At 51.5% G+C, this 16722-nt stretch overlaps 7 protein-coding genes across 7 annotated transcripts; 1 reads left to right on the top strand and 6 right to left on the bottom strand.

Moving 5' to 3' along the window:
- Positions 1-3292: 3292 nt before the first annotated feature.
- COL26b_012202 (uncharacterized protein) lies at positions 3293-3520 on the bottom strand (the record flags this gene model as incomplete). Its single annotated transcript, XM_053184849.1, has 1 exon — positions 3293-3520. The coding sequence occupies one exon, from the start codon at positions 3518-3520 to the stop codon at positions 3293-3295; it is 228 nt and encodes a 75-aa protein (XP_053031230.1).
- Positions 3521-3848: 328 nt separating this feature from the next.
- Positions 3849-4570, bottom strand: COL26b_012201 (uncharacterized protein; the record flags this gene model as incomplete). Its single annotated transcript, XM_053184848.1, has 3 exons — positions 3849-3950; positions 4008-4321; positions 4387-4570. 3 exons carry the CDS (start codon positions 4568-4570, stop codon positions 3849-3851), a joined length of 600 nt encoding a protein of 199 aa, XP_053031229.1.
- Positions 4571-5630: 1060 nt separating this feature from the next.
- Positions 5631-6441, bottom strand: COL26b_012200 (uncharacterized protein; the record flags this gene model as incomplete). Its single annotated transcript, XM_053184847.1, has 2 exons — positions 5631-5984; positions 6034-6441. 2 exons carry the CDS (start codon positions 6439-6441, stop codon positions 5631-5633), a joined length of 762 nt encoding a protein of 253 aa, XP_053031228.1.
- Positions 6442-6773: 332 nt separating this feature from the next.
- COL26b_012199 (uncharacterized protein) lies at positions 6774-7382 on the bottom strand (the record flags this gene model as incomplete). The annotated part of the gene is made up of 1 exon (XM_053184846.1): positions 6774-7382. The coding sequence occupies one exon, from the start codon at positions 7380-7382 to the stop codon at positions 6774-6776; it is 609 nt and encodes a 202-aa protein (XP_053031227.1).
- A 1264-nt stretch (positions 7383-8646) lies between these two features.
- COL26b_012198 (uncharacterized protein) lies at positions 8647-10406 on the top strand (the record flags this gene model as incomplete). Its single annotated transcript, XM_053184845.1, has 5 exons — positions 8647-8721; positions 8777-9562; positions 9619-9933; positions 10007-10173; positions 10250-10406. The coding sequence occupies 5 exons, from the start codon at positions 8647-8649 to the stop codon at positions 10404-10406; spliced, it is 1500 nt and encodes a 499-aa protein (XP_053031226.1).
- A 402-nt stretch (positions 10407-10808) lies between these two features.
- COL26b_012197 (uncharacterized protein) lies at positions 10809-11989 on the bottom strand (the record flags this gene model as incomplete). Its single annotated transcript, XM_053184844.1, has 4 exons — positions 10809-10848; positions 10917-11418; positions 11470-11764; positions 11807-11989. 4 exons carry the CDS (start codon positions 11987-11989, stop codon positions 10809-10811), a joined length of 1020 nt encoding a protein of 339 aa, XP_053031225.1.
- A 417-nt stretch (positions 11990-12406) lies between these two features.
- On the bottom strand, positions 12407-13502 carry COL26b_012196 (uncharacterized protein; the record flags this gene model as incomplete). Its single annotated transcript, XM_053184843.1, has 3 exons — positions 12407-13054; positions 13162-13420; positions 13483-13502. 3 exons carry the CDS (start codon positions 13500-13502, stop codon positions 12407-12409), a joined length of 927 nt encoding a protein of 308 aa, XP_053031224.1.
- Positions 13503-16722: the final 3220 nt, after the last annotated feature.

Raw genomic sequence — 16722 nt, 5'->3', positions numbered from 1 at the left:
GCAGGATTTTTGAGTTCCCCGTTCATTCGAGGTATAGTGTTGCCCAAAGGCCACCGGGCCCACCAACATATAAAGAGGTGTCCTTTCTTGATAGAGACACACCTTTGGAGTCAACCCTCAACGTGAATCATATACATATTTCTGAAGACCATGTTGAGGCTAGTGTGTTCATACACTCATTCACTGTCATAATGCGGCTTCAGCTAACCCAAGTCGCCAAGTGGATGAATGTAAGTCTAATATCCACGGATGTAGTAGGAAGAAATGTCTCACTTCCGGATTGCAGTTCGTATTAGAGAAGCTCCGTGCCGATATCCGTTGCCAAGGTCACAAGAAATCATGGGAATCTTTGCAAAAGGGGCAAATACTTTCCCGACATATGAGATCCATCTGCGCTCTCATAGAAACTTGGTCCCCGTTTCCAGACTTGATGATTGCTGTAAGTATGAGGTGTTGAACAGACTGGTTCACAGTAACTCCAATTTGTGGCAGATACTAAGTTGTTAACAGATGCCGTTTTTGGACTGGGAATTACCGTCAAGAAGGGAAAGGGTCACATCACACGTTTTCTCGACGATTCAAAAACGGCAGGAAGCTGTTTTCGGACAGCGAAAAGAGCACAGCAGCCCACACAACCCCTCAAAACTAGGCCGTAGAAAAGGCGACTTCACACCGACAGCGCTTGGACGAGTGCTCCTTGACGCAGCATTTCTCTAGTAGAAGATGGCTCTTCATGCTGATCTACAGGTTATAAGTAAATCCCTGTTCAGCAGTCAACCTATTCATTTGCGTCGGACAATACAGCAGGCTTGCGCAAGTCCTCAGGTAGATCTTCATGAAAGGTTCGCAAATGAACAGCATTGTAGGAAAGATTTTCGAGCAAGCCCGATCATAGTGGGCCAGCTGTGGATGAGAATCACACGCGGGAACACAATTGTCACCTCATTCCCCAAGCGCTATGGCCGCGATCTCGCGGATCCTTCAAGTATCTACATGTCCATCCGGCGCAAGCTAGCTGACAGAGCCACCCACATTGCTATCGAGCCATACGACATTGCACTCGTTGTTATTGACGAATGCATTGGCGCATTTTTTCAACGACCGGAATCGCCTGCCGCCGAGCTCAAAGCCGTGCCACATGGTATCTCAGCCCTGACTCAGGATGTGGCCACGATTGTGAGTGAGCCCTAGTGGCGAGCCTACAGGACCTGTGTTGATCATGTACTCTGACATCATCATACAGGCTGACAAAACTTGCATTTTGAGGGAAGCACATCGAACTCTGTTACCATCAAGAAGTGCAGTCGCTTCATCTGATATACTGCTTCAGCTTCTGAATCTGCGCCTTGATATCGAAGAATTGATTCAGGATCTATCAATGGTAGCTCAAGTACTTGCTGAGCAGTCCACTTGCGTTGACGACTTCATCAAGATGGGGGCTCTAGTTGCAAAAGGCATCCAGCATGACAGACTACTGTCACCTGATTGGATTGAACCCCAGCTTATCAAGTCCCGAATCAACTCCCACAAATACGAAGTCAGGAGCCTTGCAGATACTGCGAGTGGGGTCCACAGAACAGTATGTCTTGTGACTGAGAAGCTTTGCCATTATTTAACTGCTGACTGGGCTTTGAAGATTGTTAGTTTGCTCCAACACGTACATCTCAAAACGTTACTCAAAGAGGGTACCGATTTCACAAGGAAATAAGTATGCTGCATAGCTTAGTGGCAAAAGAAGCCCGATTGAGAGAATGTTTTTTTAATGTACTAGGCATGTAGAGTCGATCAGAAGTCAACCTTCCTACCAACCCTTGTGAAGTTGGATTGTCGACGTATAAGCTGAAATAGGACCCAACCCTGAGAGACAAACTTCTACTCTTTTTTCAGGTCTTTCTTTTCCATTGTCACGATAGAGCAATGCTGTCAGATCCAAACCCGCTACGCTATTTTAATGCAAAGGCAATGGAGCCTTATGTGAACTTTTTTTGGCTTCATTGCATATGGTGAGTTTAGAGTTGATCTGATGATTCTTTCGTCATTCCCATAGTATGCTTCCCTGGCTTATTGTGCTCCAACTCAAAGATCTCCACGGCTTCTGGGACCAAGACGTCAAGACACTCGGTTCCATCGTTTGTGGCCAGGCCGATATCCGCGACATAGTCACCGACGACCTCCCCTTGTGGTTTGCAGAGCTGGATCCCTCGAAGATCAACTTTGGTGTTTTGCGCTTTACGGGCGCGGATACACGGTCACTGACCAGAGCTGCAACGACCTCGAGTGCTCTTTCAGGGGCCCTAGCAAGGCCGGCGTCTGCACTAACAGCGACGGAGTCATGTCGTTGGTCGAGATCGACCAGTTAATTGAGTAGAAGGGCTTGACACCGAAGTACATGTCAGACGCCATGATGAAGAAAATCACATGGGATGATCAGTGGTTAGGTACGATGATGCTGATACAATCAAGGAGAAGAAGGCGTGGGCAGATAATCAGTGTTTTGGTGGAACCATGGCATGGAGTGTGGACTTCAACTCAGGTGCCGGAAGGTAAGAAGCATTCTAGCAGCCTGGCATCAAATCTGGGTCGTCGATTCTGACAAACACCAGTGGCCTGGAACCTACAAACATTACGAACGGTACTTGTGGCCACACAAATGGAAACACAGTCTGTGGAGATTGGCCTCAGGGCAACTGTTGCTCAAGGTTCGCCTACCCTTTCATTGAATGCTTTGTCTGATCCAGGCTAAGCTGGGAGCGCTGCTCACTAACAACATATCTTCAGTGCTGGATGGTGTGGAAACAGCGATGCTCATTGCGGTAGCGGATGTCAGTCCGGCGATTGCATCAGTGGAGGAGAGACGACTGACGGAACGTCTGGACTAACACACAAGGGCACCATATGTGGGTCGTGGTCCCAAGGAGGCTGTTGTAGTCAGGCTGGCTTCTGTGGCAGGACACAAGCACACTGCAGCGAGGGTTGTCAATCAGGACCATTTGGATGGAGAGTCCTAGGTAACGAGGAGCGGATCGCAATCAATAGAGGCTCCTAATCTATCTATAGTGTGAAAGACTCTGCCTATGTGCAGATCATTTCGTATTTGATGAAGTGGAAAGCCCTGCAAGATATAATTCGGAGTCTCCACGCGTGCGGTAGTGCAATTGCATTTGAGTTCAGGGTATATGACTGTTGTATTGCTCTGGCAAAACTACTCTAAGTGCATGGTATCTCAAGAAAGAATGGAACCGTTGAAGGTCGTCCTCTTTACCGCATCTTTGCTGCTCATCCCAAATTGAGATTAGGAATGCTTAACACTGCCGTCGGGGTTGTACATCCTGGGAGGGTACTCGTAGGTGTAAGAGTCGTCCCTGGTGTTTCTCTTGTAACCCTTGTTGTCGATGTAAGTACCAGAGGAGGACTGGCCCTTAGACCCCCAGGCAAAAGAGTCATTCTTGGAATAGCCACCAGAGCCGTACTGGTTTGAGCCTGAGCCGTTATTGCTGCTGGAACCACCGCCGGAAGACATGTTGATGAAGTTTGGTGTTGAGGGTATTGTAAGGTTGTGGTGTAAAGGTGTCTATGAAATTGGTCTGCTCTCCACTCTTGGCCTTGAGTCCCTTCCAGACCGGGGTTGAAATACTGAAGTGGAGGTTTAGGCATCGTCAGTGAATATGGTGAACACTCCATAGAGACTTGGTTGCCTGTTGTGATGCCTGAGTCTAAGCTAACATTCACCGAGCCTACTTAATTCACCGTAAGAATCCGCCTAATATTTCTGCATTTCGCAGGACATCTACTAGGTAGTCTGTCTGGTGCCAGGGCTACCTTGTGTGATATGTACACATGGCATTCACCTATGCCTCAAGCTTCACCAGAATGGTGATAACCTTTCCGAAAGTCTTGTACTTGTCCCAGGCAGCCGATACCTCAGGCTTCTTGTATACCTCAATAGCTTGCTATTCAACTTGTTAGCTTCGTTCTCTCGAGACATCTGGAACTTTGTGGGTTCTTACATCTCTGCTGTCCCACCCAAGAACACCAAGGCCGGTCGTCGGACCGTCGTCAGCGCTTGCACCACCCATTGAATTGCCGCCGATCGCAGCAACAAGATCCATCCACGCCTGCTTCGCTCCTTCATGCTGGCTACCATCCGACAACTCGAGAAACGTGAACTGGGTCAAGGCCTTGGGCTTGTCCGCTGGGAATTCGCTGGTTTGGAATTTCCTGATCAACGGAGGTGCGCCCATCTTCGCTGCGGCTTTCTGGAAATGCTCCTTGGCCCACGCAGAGTCGGCGAAGGCCTTTTCGTCTTCTGCCGACGCGAATGCTAAATCACATGTTACTGGACTGTTCAAACATCTTACGTTGCATGACGAAATATGAGGTGATTACCCATGGTCTGGAAGAACTTAAACTCAGACACCGGTCCAAAGTTCTCTCCAATTACCTCGCCGCCGGAAACACCAAGAACACCAGGCTGCTTGGCGATGTCGCCCTTGATCGCGGGCCAGTGTCCGAGGAAGTCGTCCTTGTCGGCGGGAGGAATGTTAGGAGTAACGGCGACGATGTAAGGCATGTTGGAGATGATTGGTCTGACTGGAGTCGGGTTTGATGCTGAGTTGTGTTTGTGGTTGAGGTTATCGAAGATGATGTGAATGATGCTGCTAGTTGTGATTCTGTCGGGGTTATGTAGAGCAGACGGGGAGGAAGAGGCTTATATACATGCCCCTCCGGTCTCTGCTGCATGAATACAGAATTGTTCTAAGCCCGGCACGGCCAAAGCTTCCTATCCCGACACGGCGCTCGCCCGGAGCCCGAAGAGCGACACGGCATGACACCCATCAGACGGCGCAAGACAGACCGCGTCGTACAACTGACCCTTGGAGAACCCGAAAATACGACAGCAGATGCATGTCACACGTCAAATCAGCCTTGAGCAAAGCACCCACCCCCTCCCCGGCTGATCTCCCAGCGTGCCGGCATCGAATCACGGCTTCAGGGTCCATCATCCGAGATCCATGGTAGGATGGGATTAACCGCGCGTAAGACGTGTCGTGAATTGCCTCACCCCAGGATTTTGAAACCTAGACTGCATATGGAGCCGGGGCCGGGGAGTTGGCGATGTGGAGATTGCGTTTGCGCGGAGCCGGGGGTCGGCGGTCCGGCCGGCTCATGTTTATTCCTGCACTCGCTCTCGGGGTCTCGTCTGATGCCGTCGTTCATGCCCCCTCCACTGTGCCGAAAGTCTAAATGGCCCAGACCAGTATGGCTCAAGCGTGGCGGTGAGGGGTTCCGGGGACTTAAGGTTGGCCGGATTGAGAGGACGGCGAAGAAACTCGGCATAAAGATTCCTGAATCCGCCTTGTAATCCGTACTGACTGGGCTGGTTTAATGGTAGCGAATAGCATCACAAGTGGGTTGCCTCTGACAAACTCCACATGGACTAAGCCCATTGATGCCAATCGTGTTCATCTCGTATGATCGTCCAAGGAGCATAAGAATTTGATGCAGCCTTGCATCTCAAAGTGTTCCTGTCTCGGTAGTATTCAGACTCAGGCACGAGACGGGAGGATTTTCAGGATCAAAGTATCGGATATTTTCGTCCATTGTACTACACTACACGAGATGGATGGAGGTCATAGCTTCGACCCTCGAAGAGGTAGGTTGAAGATGATCTCCGCCAGTTTATCTGGCATGCTCAACATCGGAAAGTGCCCTGCCGGTAAACTTTCCTCTTTAATCTCGAAGCCACGCTCTCTCACTCTGCCCACCAAGATCCTCTGTGCGACCACAGAAAACAAAGCATCCTCTTCGCAGTAGATGTACGTTGTGTCAATGCCTTCGTAAGCCTTCCTTTTGGTGGCGTAGTTTGCGCACGCTTTGGGGAAGCGCGTCATCAAGCCTGCCCATTTCTGCTGGTCTTCCTGCGACAAATCCGAGTAGAAGAGAGCGCCCATGTCATAACCTTGGGTGAAGCATATCAAACTCCCCTTCAAAAGTCAGAGTAAATCATACAGTGAAGCTAGTGCAGTGGCTTACCTCGACAGTCTGCCACGGCAGCAACTCTGGCGGAGCTATGTCATACATGGTCTCATTCCCCTCCATGATAAAGGCACAGCAGTACACGAGCCACTTCACGCCGCCAGCCTTGCCCTCGGCTGCTCGAGTCTTGACGCCAAACCCGGCGAATGCCTCAGTGGCAATGATGCCGCCGTATGAGTGTGCGATGCCAATGATCTCCTTTCCCTGGTCCGCCAATTCTTGGATCGTCTCCCTGATACACCGAACATCTGCATCTGGCGGGTTTTCCGGAGAGGGGTTGCCGCCAGACGGCAAGCTCGGACAGACGCACGGGTATCCTTTCTTCTCGAGGATATCTAGGAACTCCCGATAGTGAGCAGGGGAGTGCCAGGCTCCATGGACGAGGATGACTGTAGGCTTCGACATTTTGGTGTGCTTGGGGGATCAGTTTACTTGATCTGTCGCGGGTCGCGGGTCGCTCAAGTTTATGGGCAATCCTTTCTGCGCATCAGCATTAGTCTCGCGGCTCATTTGCTTGTGATTACTCCGCCTTCAACTCATGTTATACTTTGTATTTCTGAAAGATAGGACGAATGAAGCCTTGTGGAAGACCATAACTTTGTTGACATCTTGGCGAGCTGGATGCTTAAATTAGAACCCCGATACATCTCAGTGACCCGTCATACAGCACTGTGATTAACATTACTACGTGCATTCCTCCGCCTTTATTGCAGGTATCTCCCATGATCCTCTAACCCTCAAAGAAGCGCAACAGCAGCGGCAACACCCAGCGCAGCGGCTACGCCAGCCCTTGCCGTCGGCCCCGCTCCCGCCGGTGTCTCCGTCCCCGAGGCTGCCGCGCTGCTTCCGGTGCCAGTAGCACTTCCGCCCGTAGTCTCCGTCGCTACCGATACGCTTGTCGTAGGAACGGTGGTAGCTTCGACGCTGCCGCCAGATGCCGATGGGCTCGAGCCCGTCTCCGAAGCGCCCGCTTCCGTTGCCCCGCTCTCAGTCGATGTCACCGTCACAAGCGCAACGGTGCTAGTCTTCGTAGGTGTAACGGTGACCACTGTGCTTACCGGGGCGGCCGGATCTGTGGACAGAAAGCTCGCTGTTACGGTTTCCGTGCCGGAGTACATGGGGCACCCGGGAACCTTACGGGGCGGGGCACGACCGCCGCCGCAGTCGACGCCTCGGCAGATCTCGAGGGTGTCCGGGACGTACCAGATGACCGTCTCATACGTGTTGCCGTAGCCGATCTCGGTGCGGACGGTGACCGTGGAGGTGAATGAGGTGCAGCCGTCGATATCTGTCTTGGCGAGGGCCAGACCGGCGGCTGCGACGACCGGGAGAATGTAGCGCGACATCTTCGTTATTGTGATTTGCGTTTGAAAGGGATTGTGAAATTACTGCGAGCGCGATACCTGAATTCGAAGAAACAAAAAAATGAGTGAAGATGTGGGTAGCGAGAGAAGAAACCCACCACATGTAGGCGGCAGTCGCGTCATTTTAAGCATCGCGAATGAGGCCAGACCCATCATAAGCCTACAGGCTGAATCCAGTCGAGACCCCTACGATGAATCCTTCGCCTCAGCAATTCAACATGCCCTGGTAGAAAAAGCTGAAAGTAAGCCAATTTGGGATACGTCGTGCCGCATCGGCGCATCATTTGAGTAACATCGGTTGCTTTCCATCGCCGTAGGGCGAAAAGAAACGAGCAAATAAGTGACTTTGGGCTCGCTTCTGCTGACTGCATGCTATTTAAAATGAGAGTGCTTGGCAGATTGTGAGGCTAGTGAGCCCAAGTCAAAGCGAATTGGGTGAGTGAATTCTCCCCTTGCAGCAATCGAAAAGTAAATACGGCCCGATTCCCCAATTGATATTTCGTCCATTGGCTTTGGGGATGCTGGTTGTTACACCAGCTCATTATCACGATTTATCACGAGAACATGGTGTTTGACCAAGCGCAGCCACCCGGCTCACCTCCATGCAAACCCCTGTCCCAATAAGTGGGCTGGCCCTGCCATCAAATGAACGCATGTATTTGGCTGCACCGGACGAACCACATTGATCATACTCAGACGGTAGCTAGAGAATTGGACGGATTTATACGAAAGAGATGAAGACGTATCAACCAATATGACGTGCCGGATTGGCAACTGGTGAAATGTAAACGATCTCCAGCCCGCTCTTCGGCTTCGGCACTTGTTCAAGCGCCGACCGGCCCCGCGCGGAGAAGCCCGCTCCGGGGCGGTTAGCGGCATTACTTCATGCATGGATCGTTGATAAAGCGGGCTTTTTTCTTAAGTCCATGTGAATTGTGCTGCTATTCGATGCAATTTGAGTGGTGTTTCAAATTCGCCGTAGTATCGATTACAACTCCGCGACTACGGTGCATATGTCTGGTGCCGAAATCCGCTTGATGATCGACGGAAGGGCTCCGTACGGAGGGTATCAGAACCCGATGAACCCCACATCAGATGGCGTTAATCTGAAGTAAAAAGGCCATGATCCGTGGCGCTGAAGAGGTAAAGTTCAGGTCGCAACCGTTGGTGGCTGCCTTAACTGGACGTTCATTTTCCAATATCCTACCACCAAAGTCTGGTCGCCTTCGAGATTTCCAAATCCGCGATGTTGCCACACCGGGAAAATGGAGCTGGGGGACTCTCCCTGGCAGTGATGGCACCAATTGTCACAGCTGGTTCTGTAAGCTCTTCTATCGCAGTCAAGTAGATGAGTCGCCACTCACGACGATTCACAGCTCCTGGCCTATCTCCTCGGCTACGCCATCTACCAACTTTTCTTCAGCCCTCTGCGCAAGTTCCCGGGTCCCAAGCTCTGGGCAGTGTCCTATATCCCTTACGTACGCCTCTACATCTCCGGCAACGGTCATCGAAAGATCTTGAAGCTCCATCAGCAGTACGGCCCTATCGTCCGGGTCGGTCCAACCCACATATCCGTCAACCACCCCGACGGCATGCAGGATGTGCGCGGCCACCGCAAGACAGGCGAGAACCCCAAAGACCTGCTTAACTCCATCCCCAATCGCGACAACATCATCGGCTCCAATCGTGCAGACCATCAACGCTTCCGCCGGGCCCTCGCTCACGGGTTCTCAGCTCAGACCATGCTGGCACAGCAGCCCATCATCAAGCAATACGTCGACAAACTCTTTGAGAAACTTCGAGAAACATCGCAAGGTGGATCTCGTCCGGTCGATGTCGAGAGGTGGTTTAACTTCACGACGTTTGACGTTATTGGCGATTTGGCGTTCGGCGAGCCGTTTGGGTGTTTGGAGAACGAGACGTATCACCCATGGGTCGACATCATCTTCAAAAGTATCAAAAACATAGCTTTCCTGACTAGCAGCAGACGACTTTCATGGGTGGGGCCTTTGCTTATGATGACTGTCCCTCGCAGCCTGGTTACCAAGTTTGCAGAGAACAAAGAGTTGTCTAGAGAGAAGCTGCGGAAGAGGCTGGATCTTGGGACCAGTCGTCCTGATTTCATCGATGCTATGATCAGAAAGTCTGAATCGGCCGGTGCTGTAAGTTTGAAATGCAATGAGAGCTGATGTGGAGATCTGGTTCTGATCATTTACAGACGTTAACTTTCGAGGAGCTCACGTCGAATGCGTTCGTTTTGATTGTCGCTGGCTCTGAGACGACGGCCACATTGCTGTCCGCCGCCACCTTTTTCTTGGCAACCAATCCCAACGCCTTGGCGAAGCTCAACGACGAAGTCAGGTCAGCATTCGAAAGCGAGGACCAGATTGACATGCTCAGCGTCCAAAATCTCACGTATATGTCGGCTGTGCTGGATGAGAGCATGAGGCTGTATCCTCCCGTTCCCAGTTCCAGCCCGCGTATGGCCGGAGAAGGGGGCGACGATATTCTGGGCGAGTTTGTTCCGCAAGGGGTAAGACATCTTTCTGCTGGAATGTTTATGGGTAGTGAGACGGTGTTTGAGCTGACTTGAATCCTCATCTTAGACAACCATCGACGTATGGCAATGGGCTGTCTACCACAATCCCGACCATTTCGCCAGAGCAGAGGAATTCATCCCTGAACGGTGGCTGGATGACCCGAGGTTTGCCAACGATGCGAAGAAAGCTCTGCAGCCTTTCTCAATTGGCCCCCGAAACTGTATTGGAAAGAAGTACGTTGTTTATTTGCGTTGAACTCCGTTCCCCTTTCATCGAGCCTTTGCTTACACAAGTTCCGTCTTTACCTAGTCTTGCCAACGCAGAGATGCGCCTGATCTTGGCCAGGTTGATCTGGAATTTTGACATCCGTGCCACAGAAGACATCCAGAAGTGGTATGATGAGAGCGAGGTTTATATTTTGTGGCAGAAGGGACCTGTGAATGTGTACCTGGCACCCAGGGCCTGATGGTGAACCTGGACGCGTCCTATCGTCTTGAATGCTGGATCAAAATGAGAATCCATCGCGAATTCATAAGCTTCGTGGTTATGTATAATCACCGTTGCAAAGCACTATCAAAATCATTTACACGGAGTGTCCTCCATCCATTCCTTCTTCCAAATCCAGAACCACCCTGGCAAGCCCCATGGCGATGGATTCATGGTTCCTGCAATACCTAATGGAGTGAACCAACCACGATAATTACACTCAACCCCCCTTGGGCTGATTTTCTTTAGCATGATGCTCTGCAGCGACGTATCAACTTCACCGTGAAGAGCAAACAGACCAGACGGCTCTTTGCAATTATCGGCAATGACCTCGATTGTGCCATCAGCGGACTCCTTAGCACCAAACCTGAACTGTATGTTCTCAATCGGACCAGTCTCGAGAAACGTCGCTTGATTGCGCGCTGTGTCCCAAGTGAAGTATCCATACCACTCTCCATCCTCCATTTCTTGTGTTAGGTGGCGGACGTACCTCCGGTTCCACCGGTCCCATGACCCAGTCGATGAAAACGCCGTGAGCCTTCGCTCAGCCTGCTCCGGCGACAACGGGTCCGGCAGCGGCACAATCGCACTTCCCGCTTCATCATGCACCATCGCCAGCGGGAGCTTCCGCGGAGACGGCAGATATTCGCTCGCCGGCCTTGCTGAGAAGCTGCTTCGGAGCAGGTGCGCAAGCAGGACCTGCACCAACAACGCGGCCGTCTGCCTCCCTTCCCACGACGTCTTGAAGCGGTGGAAGGCGGTGTGCGTGTCGTCCCAGGTTGCCATCTTGGAGAGGTGGTATGCCATGATGCCTAAGTTGTTCAGGACCTGAGTCTGTAGCAAACCTAGCGCGAGGACGAAAGCTTGTTGCCGCACGAGCCTGTTGATCTGGGGTAAGACATGGATGTACGAGGCCCAGTTGTGCGGATCCGTGAGGGTTATAAGAAGACCTGTCGTCGCTGCGGCGACTCCTAGATCAATCGAAGGGATGTCTTCACTCTCATGTTAGCGAGGGGTTCAACAGGGGATGAGCGAGAGCTTACAGCCAAGGACGGCGAAAGTGGAGAATGTGCCGATCAAAGCTTGGGTCTTCCGGAGGAGTTCGGAGCTGGGGAGCTTGACGCTCCCGGCGGATTGCCAAGACACTGCTCGGTAGGGGAGCATGAGTTCATCGAGTTCGTCTGAGAGGTTTGGGAGGGTTGAGGCGACAGCGGCGAGGTGGGACCAGATAGTTCTCGCGTCGGATTCGGGGCGGCTGATCAAGGCGCTGTTGACAATATGCGCCAGCGTATACTTGTTGGGGATTGTTTTAGATTCGGGATCGGGTGCCTGGTAAGTCTGTAAGATGAAGCAATTGTGTCTGTGGTAATTGGCTCTTACATGGTGGCAGAACTGAGCTTGAAAAACAAAGGGATTGCTGCATGACATGCGGATAGCGCGGGACACGCAGGTGAGGGCGTGGACGTCGGCGACATCGCAGTACGATGCGATGCGGTGAATGAGCTCGGTCGGGAGATTCTCCAGAGATATTGCCAGCTTACCACCTAGACTCAGCTTCGCCATGTTGATCTCGTTGTTCATATTCGTTACCCCAAGTGCCGGCATACCGCTGAGCTTTTGGTGTTTCAGATGGGTGATGCCTAGAGAAACAATACGCCATGACCCTCTTGAGGGGCGAGTCAGCTTTTGAACATGTGCACTGCCGCCAATGAGGGGTCGTTAGCGACATGGCCTCAGACTAGGCTGCAATAAGCAGATATTCATGAAGGCTTATTCCAATATTGATAACGCTCATTACATGATAGGAGCGATCGTCGTATTAATATGTAAGTCTAATGCAATTACAATTCATCATAAAAGTCGTCGCAGGCCGTAAAAGAATGAAGGCCGATTCACATCGGCGACGACTATGCCACTTCAGGACCAATCTAGCTCTTTTACTGGTCACACCTGACGACCAGCCGATTGAGTAGAATCGATTTACTGCGCCTTCTTCGCCTTGGCAATCCTGGCCTCGCGCCTGCGCTGGTGGGCTTCGGCACCGGCCTCCGTGTCCATGATATAATCCCACCACCTGAAGCTCGACGCATAGTTTCCGATAAACTTCTCGTGGTGCACATCGTGGTGCTCGGCTCCGGCCCAGAAGGGGAGGAAATGTCTCAGGGACCAGGGGAAGTCGTATCCGGAGTGCGAGTCGATGGCCTGGAACAGGCGCAGCACGATCCAGAGGTACATCGTGAACAGGTGCAGGTCCTTGGTGATGAACACCCAGAGGATAGGCGAACCGACAGTACCGAGGCCGAGGAACATGACCTCGATCGGGGAGGCGTATTCAGCGGTCATGCCGAATGGGGCGGAATAGTAGTGGTGCATCTTGTGTACGGCCTTGTACAACGGCGGCCAGTGGGCGCCGCGATGCATCCAGTAGTGCCAGGTATCTTCGAGAACGAAGAAGATCGCGATCTGGTAGGCCATCTTCCACGCTGGCGGGAAGGGTACGCCATAGCCAAGGCCGCACCAGGTCGCAATGGGGTGGAAGAGCCAGATTTGGGGGAGTTCGACGGTGAAGTGGCTGAAGAGGACGAGGGCGCCGCATTCGAATTGCTCCTTCCATGTGGGGATTTTTTGCTGTGGGTTTGATGAGTTAGTCGACAGGTCCTTCAAAGCCCGGGTCGGACTCCGGTGTTTGTGGTGATGAGGATCCTCCTCCTCCGTGGAGCATGGATGGAGCATACCTGTTGAATCTTCCATCTACGGAAAAAGGGGATCGCGTCGATTATGATCCAAGGCAGACTGCGGCCGAAGTAGACGACCTCGTGCATAACGAAGGTCATGATGCCCGTTGCGAGGATGTCGTTCTGCATCCACAGGTACCAAGCTGCCCAGAGGCGCTCAAAGGTGTTGAGCTGGACATTGTACCTGTTGACGTCGTCGAGGACGCCGAGGTAGCTCTGGTGAGAGGCGGTCTGGTTGGGGAACACGACGGTGGCATTCCTGTAGGAGTTGTGTAAGCTCGATGCGACTCTTTCGATTCGGTGCGACTCGTGGTGACCTACCAAGTTACTGAGGTCGCCATGGTATCGGACGCAACCTCTGCTGCAAAGGAATGACGGGAAACACACAAAACACAAATGCGCAACGCAACTTTGATTTCGAGATGCGAACAACTCGGACAGCAAAGGGGGCGAAAGAAGTATATAAATCAACGCGCCGCAGTGGAGAAATTGCTTCCTTCTGTTGGCGGGCTTTGGAACATGTCCCTTTTTTCTGGAAGAAAGCGGCGTGTGTGGCAGGGGTGTGCAGACGCCGATGGCACGATAAAAATTCATCGGCATCCGCTCTGGTGTGGTACGACAACTTGCATGTTTTCCAGCGAATCCAAGCCCTCAGGGGACCGCCAAACCGAATACGAATGACATTTGGACTCTGACACTTCCATTGGTCAAAATGGAGAATTGATCAGATTGGCGAATCTGGAGACGGGAATTGATCAACTTTGAGTGTTTTTACCATCAGATTTGAACGGTTCGCAGCTGAAGAGCAGGCGATTGAGACCCGTTTTTGAGAACGCCCTCACCCCGGGCGACCCACTTCCCGGTGGTGTGTTTGTGGTGTGATTTTCCTCGCCGCCTGTTTGGCTCCGAGATTACCGGCTTCCAGGGGAAGCTGCACCTGCGCATGTTTGGCTGCTGTTAGGTGTCTTTGCTGGTGAATATTCGGTGAGTGCATGTCTCGTTCATGATGAGTGGTGACGAGCTAGAAGACTACATCATGAAGGTTCTGATGTGTTCGCCAAATTGACAGCAGCCATGTTGAGCGTTCCGTGGTTCAGCGATCCCAGCCACAATCTGTGATCACTGTGAATCACTCTGTCAAGGTGATGGACCTGTTCAGCTGAAGCCCGGCGTCAGCCCCACTCCATGATGTGATTGTGCGTCGGCATCGGGTGCCAATCATCCGGGGGACACATCCACTTCGGCCGGTGTGTCTTGATCCTCTCGGAAGCAGACCGGGTCTGCAAAGCGGAAGACGTGTTCTCCGACTGAGGGTCACGCTCCATACGGCGAGAGACGCGCGGGGATCACGTTATGCTCTTCCGGTGGCGTCCAGGGCGGGCAAAAGTGGGACTCGTCGGCGGCGTAGACGGGTACCCAGCCGGTGATGGATGCGCCAGACTGGACCTGCGGTGTGTGGAGTTGATTCAATTGAGAAGGATCAGTTTGAGATCTTCAATGAGGAACCGAGAGCTGATCTATTTGGCTTCCAGGTTCCCAACTATCCCGTCGGCTTCCGCATAAAGCCCGAGAGCCTTACCCACCTTATGATCCAGTTTTACCCCAAATCCAAGCATCTACTCTGGATTACTCCGTTGTTTGTGAAGAATTGCTCTGTGTTTCGGTGTGCTCCTCAGATTTATGCCGATTACATAAGGATATTCATTGTTTCTACTCCACCAGAGGTGTACGAGCGTCTCGTACAGCCCGACGGGATACACTTCTAGGAAAGTATGATTGATCAATTGCCCCATGACAACAACTAATCAACTCCGATTACTAGCACAATTGCTCGGGGACTTACTGATCATTTCCTCAAGTTCCATCTATAAATATCAAGTTCATCCAAGTGTGAGCCAAAGTAACAACACCCTCAACGCCACTCTAACTTAGTACGCTTTTGTTATCTCTGAACTGCGATCCATTTCAAGTTCGCCAGGTACGCGAAAAACGACTCAACTCTCGCACTGTCCCAACGACATTTCTAACACTACACAGAATGAAGTTCCTGTTCTTCGCTACGCTCATCGCGCTGGTCAGCGCCAACCCGGCTCTCAAGACTTACGCGAGGGACTCTGCCGAGCTTAATCACCTTGAAATCCGACAAAACTGCGCTTACTCCATTTGCCAAGGTGGATGTGGAACGTGCTACCAAAACACCAACGTTTGCTGCCCCCGCGACATCAACCAATCCTGCTTCCAGTTTTCTTGCTGAGCGACGACGGGAGGGAAGACAAACTAGGAATCATCCATGAATGGCTAGAAGTCGGGAGATTAGTGGGAGTTTGTTCTCAGACACGATCGTCTTAGGGTAGACCATACCCACATGATCCTCAATTGTAGATGAGACCCCGTCGGTCGTCATTCTCAATGGCCAAGCGTAATCTTCCCTGTCTCTACGATTACCGTGAATAGTCTGCGACCTTGTCTTTTTATTCTTGGTCTGCTTTGACCTTCATCCATCCCCGCGTATGGTGTCTAAGGAAGGGTGGGGAAAAGTCTGAAGTGCCTGGTGGTAGCATAGAAGGTTTATCCTATAATTCCTTACGAGTCATTTGTGCGATGCTACGCTGGTGATGTTAAGCCCTATAGACAACGCTAGCAACTTCAGTAGATAAAGTTAACATTATTCATAACGTCACCCGTTTGCAATATCACCCAATGCATTGTCCCTAGCATTTGATGGACTTTCCTGTCTAGCTTCAAGCTTGGCGGAAAGAGTTTCTACCTTTGAGCACGCGCAAAGGTCTCTTGAGATTCGCATAGGTCAGCGTCGCCTTTTCCAGTAATACCATCCCCCAGGTATCTTCACCCTTTGCAGCCCTGTAGGCAATGTCTCGATGTCACCAGAGACAGCGCCACCATTTAGTAGAGTCTCACATATCCTGCGGAATCCATACTCTTGCGCTATTTCCAATGCAGTCGTATCGTTCTCACTTCTCCTATTTATGTCAAAGTCCACATGACTTATCAACAAGTCTACGATATCGCACTTGCCATACATGATGGCTTGTCGCATGATAGAATGGTAAAGAGGTTGAGAGTCGCTTGGATTCGAGTTTTTGATCATTTCGGAAGCCACATAGTGCGGTAGGCTCGGACTTTTGTTTTCGAGTGCCAATTGCAAAGCAGATTGGTACATAGACTGGGGGTTATCGATGTCCAGCTTTGATAGGAACACCTTGACGACTTCTTCATGTCTTTCAACGGACTCGTCTCGTAGCTTACTCAAGGAATAACAGCGCTCTAAACTTGACAATGCCGATTGTACCGGCAAATGATTGTGGACGTCTTTTTCGTTTGGGTTCTGACCCAAATTGTTGATCACGTAGTACACGACATCGACGTTGCCTGATCTTGCCGCAAGCGAAAGAAGGGGTTCTTCTCTGCCTTCAACGTCAACTTTGGCTCCGTAATTGTGCAGTCTGATGACCACATCTAATCGTCCAGATTCGACAGCGCAGCGTAAAGGAGTTTTTCCCAGACCATCGCGTGCCTCGAGATTCGCCCCAAAGCGCCAAA

The sequence above is a fragment of the Colletotrichum chrysophilum genome, assembly GCF_026319265.1.
Source record: "Colletotrichum chrysophilum strain AFK26 chromosome Unknown scaffold_166, whole genome shotgun sequence".
In the NCBI taxonomy this organism is placed as follows: Eukaryota; Fungi; Ascomycota; class Sordariomycetes; order Glomerellales; family Glomerellaceae; genus Colletotrichum; species Colletotrichum chrysophilum.
This window is presented reverse-complemented; position numbering and strand designations above follow the sequence as displayed.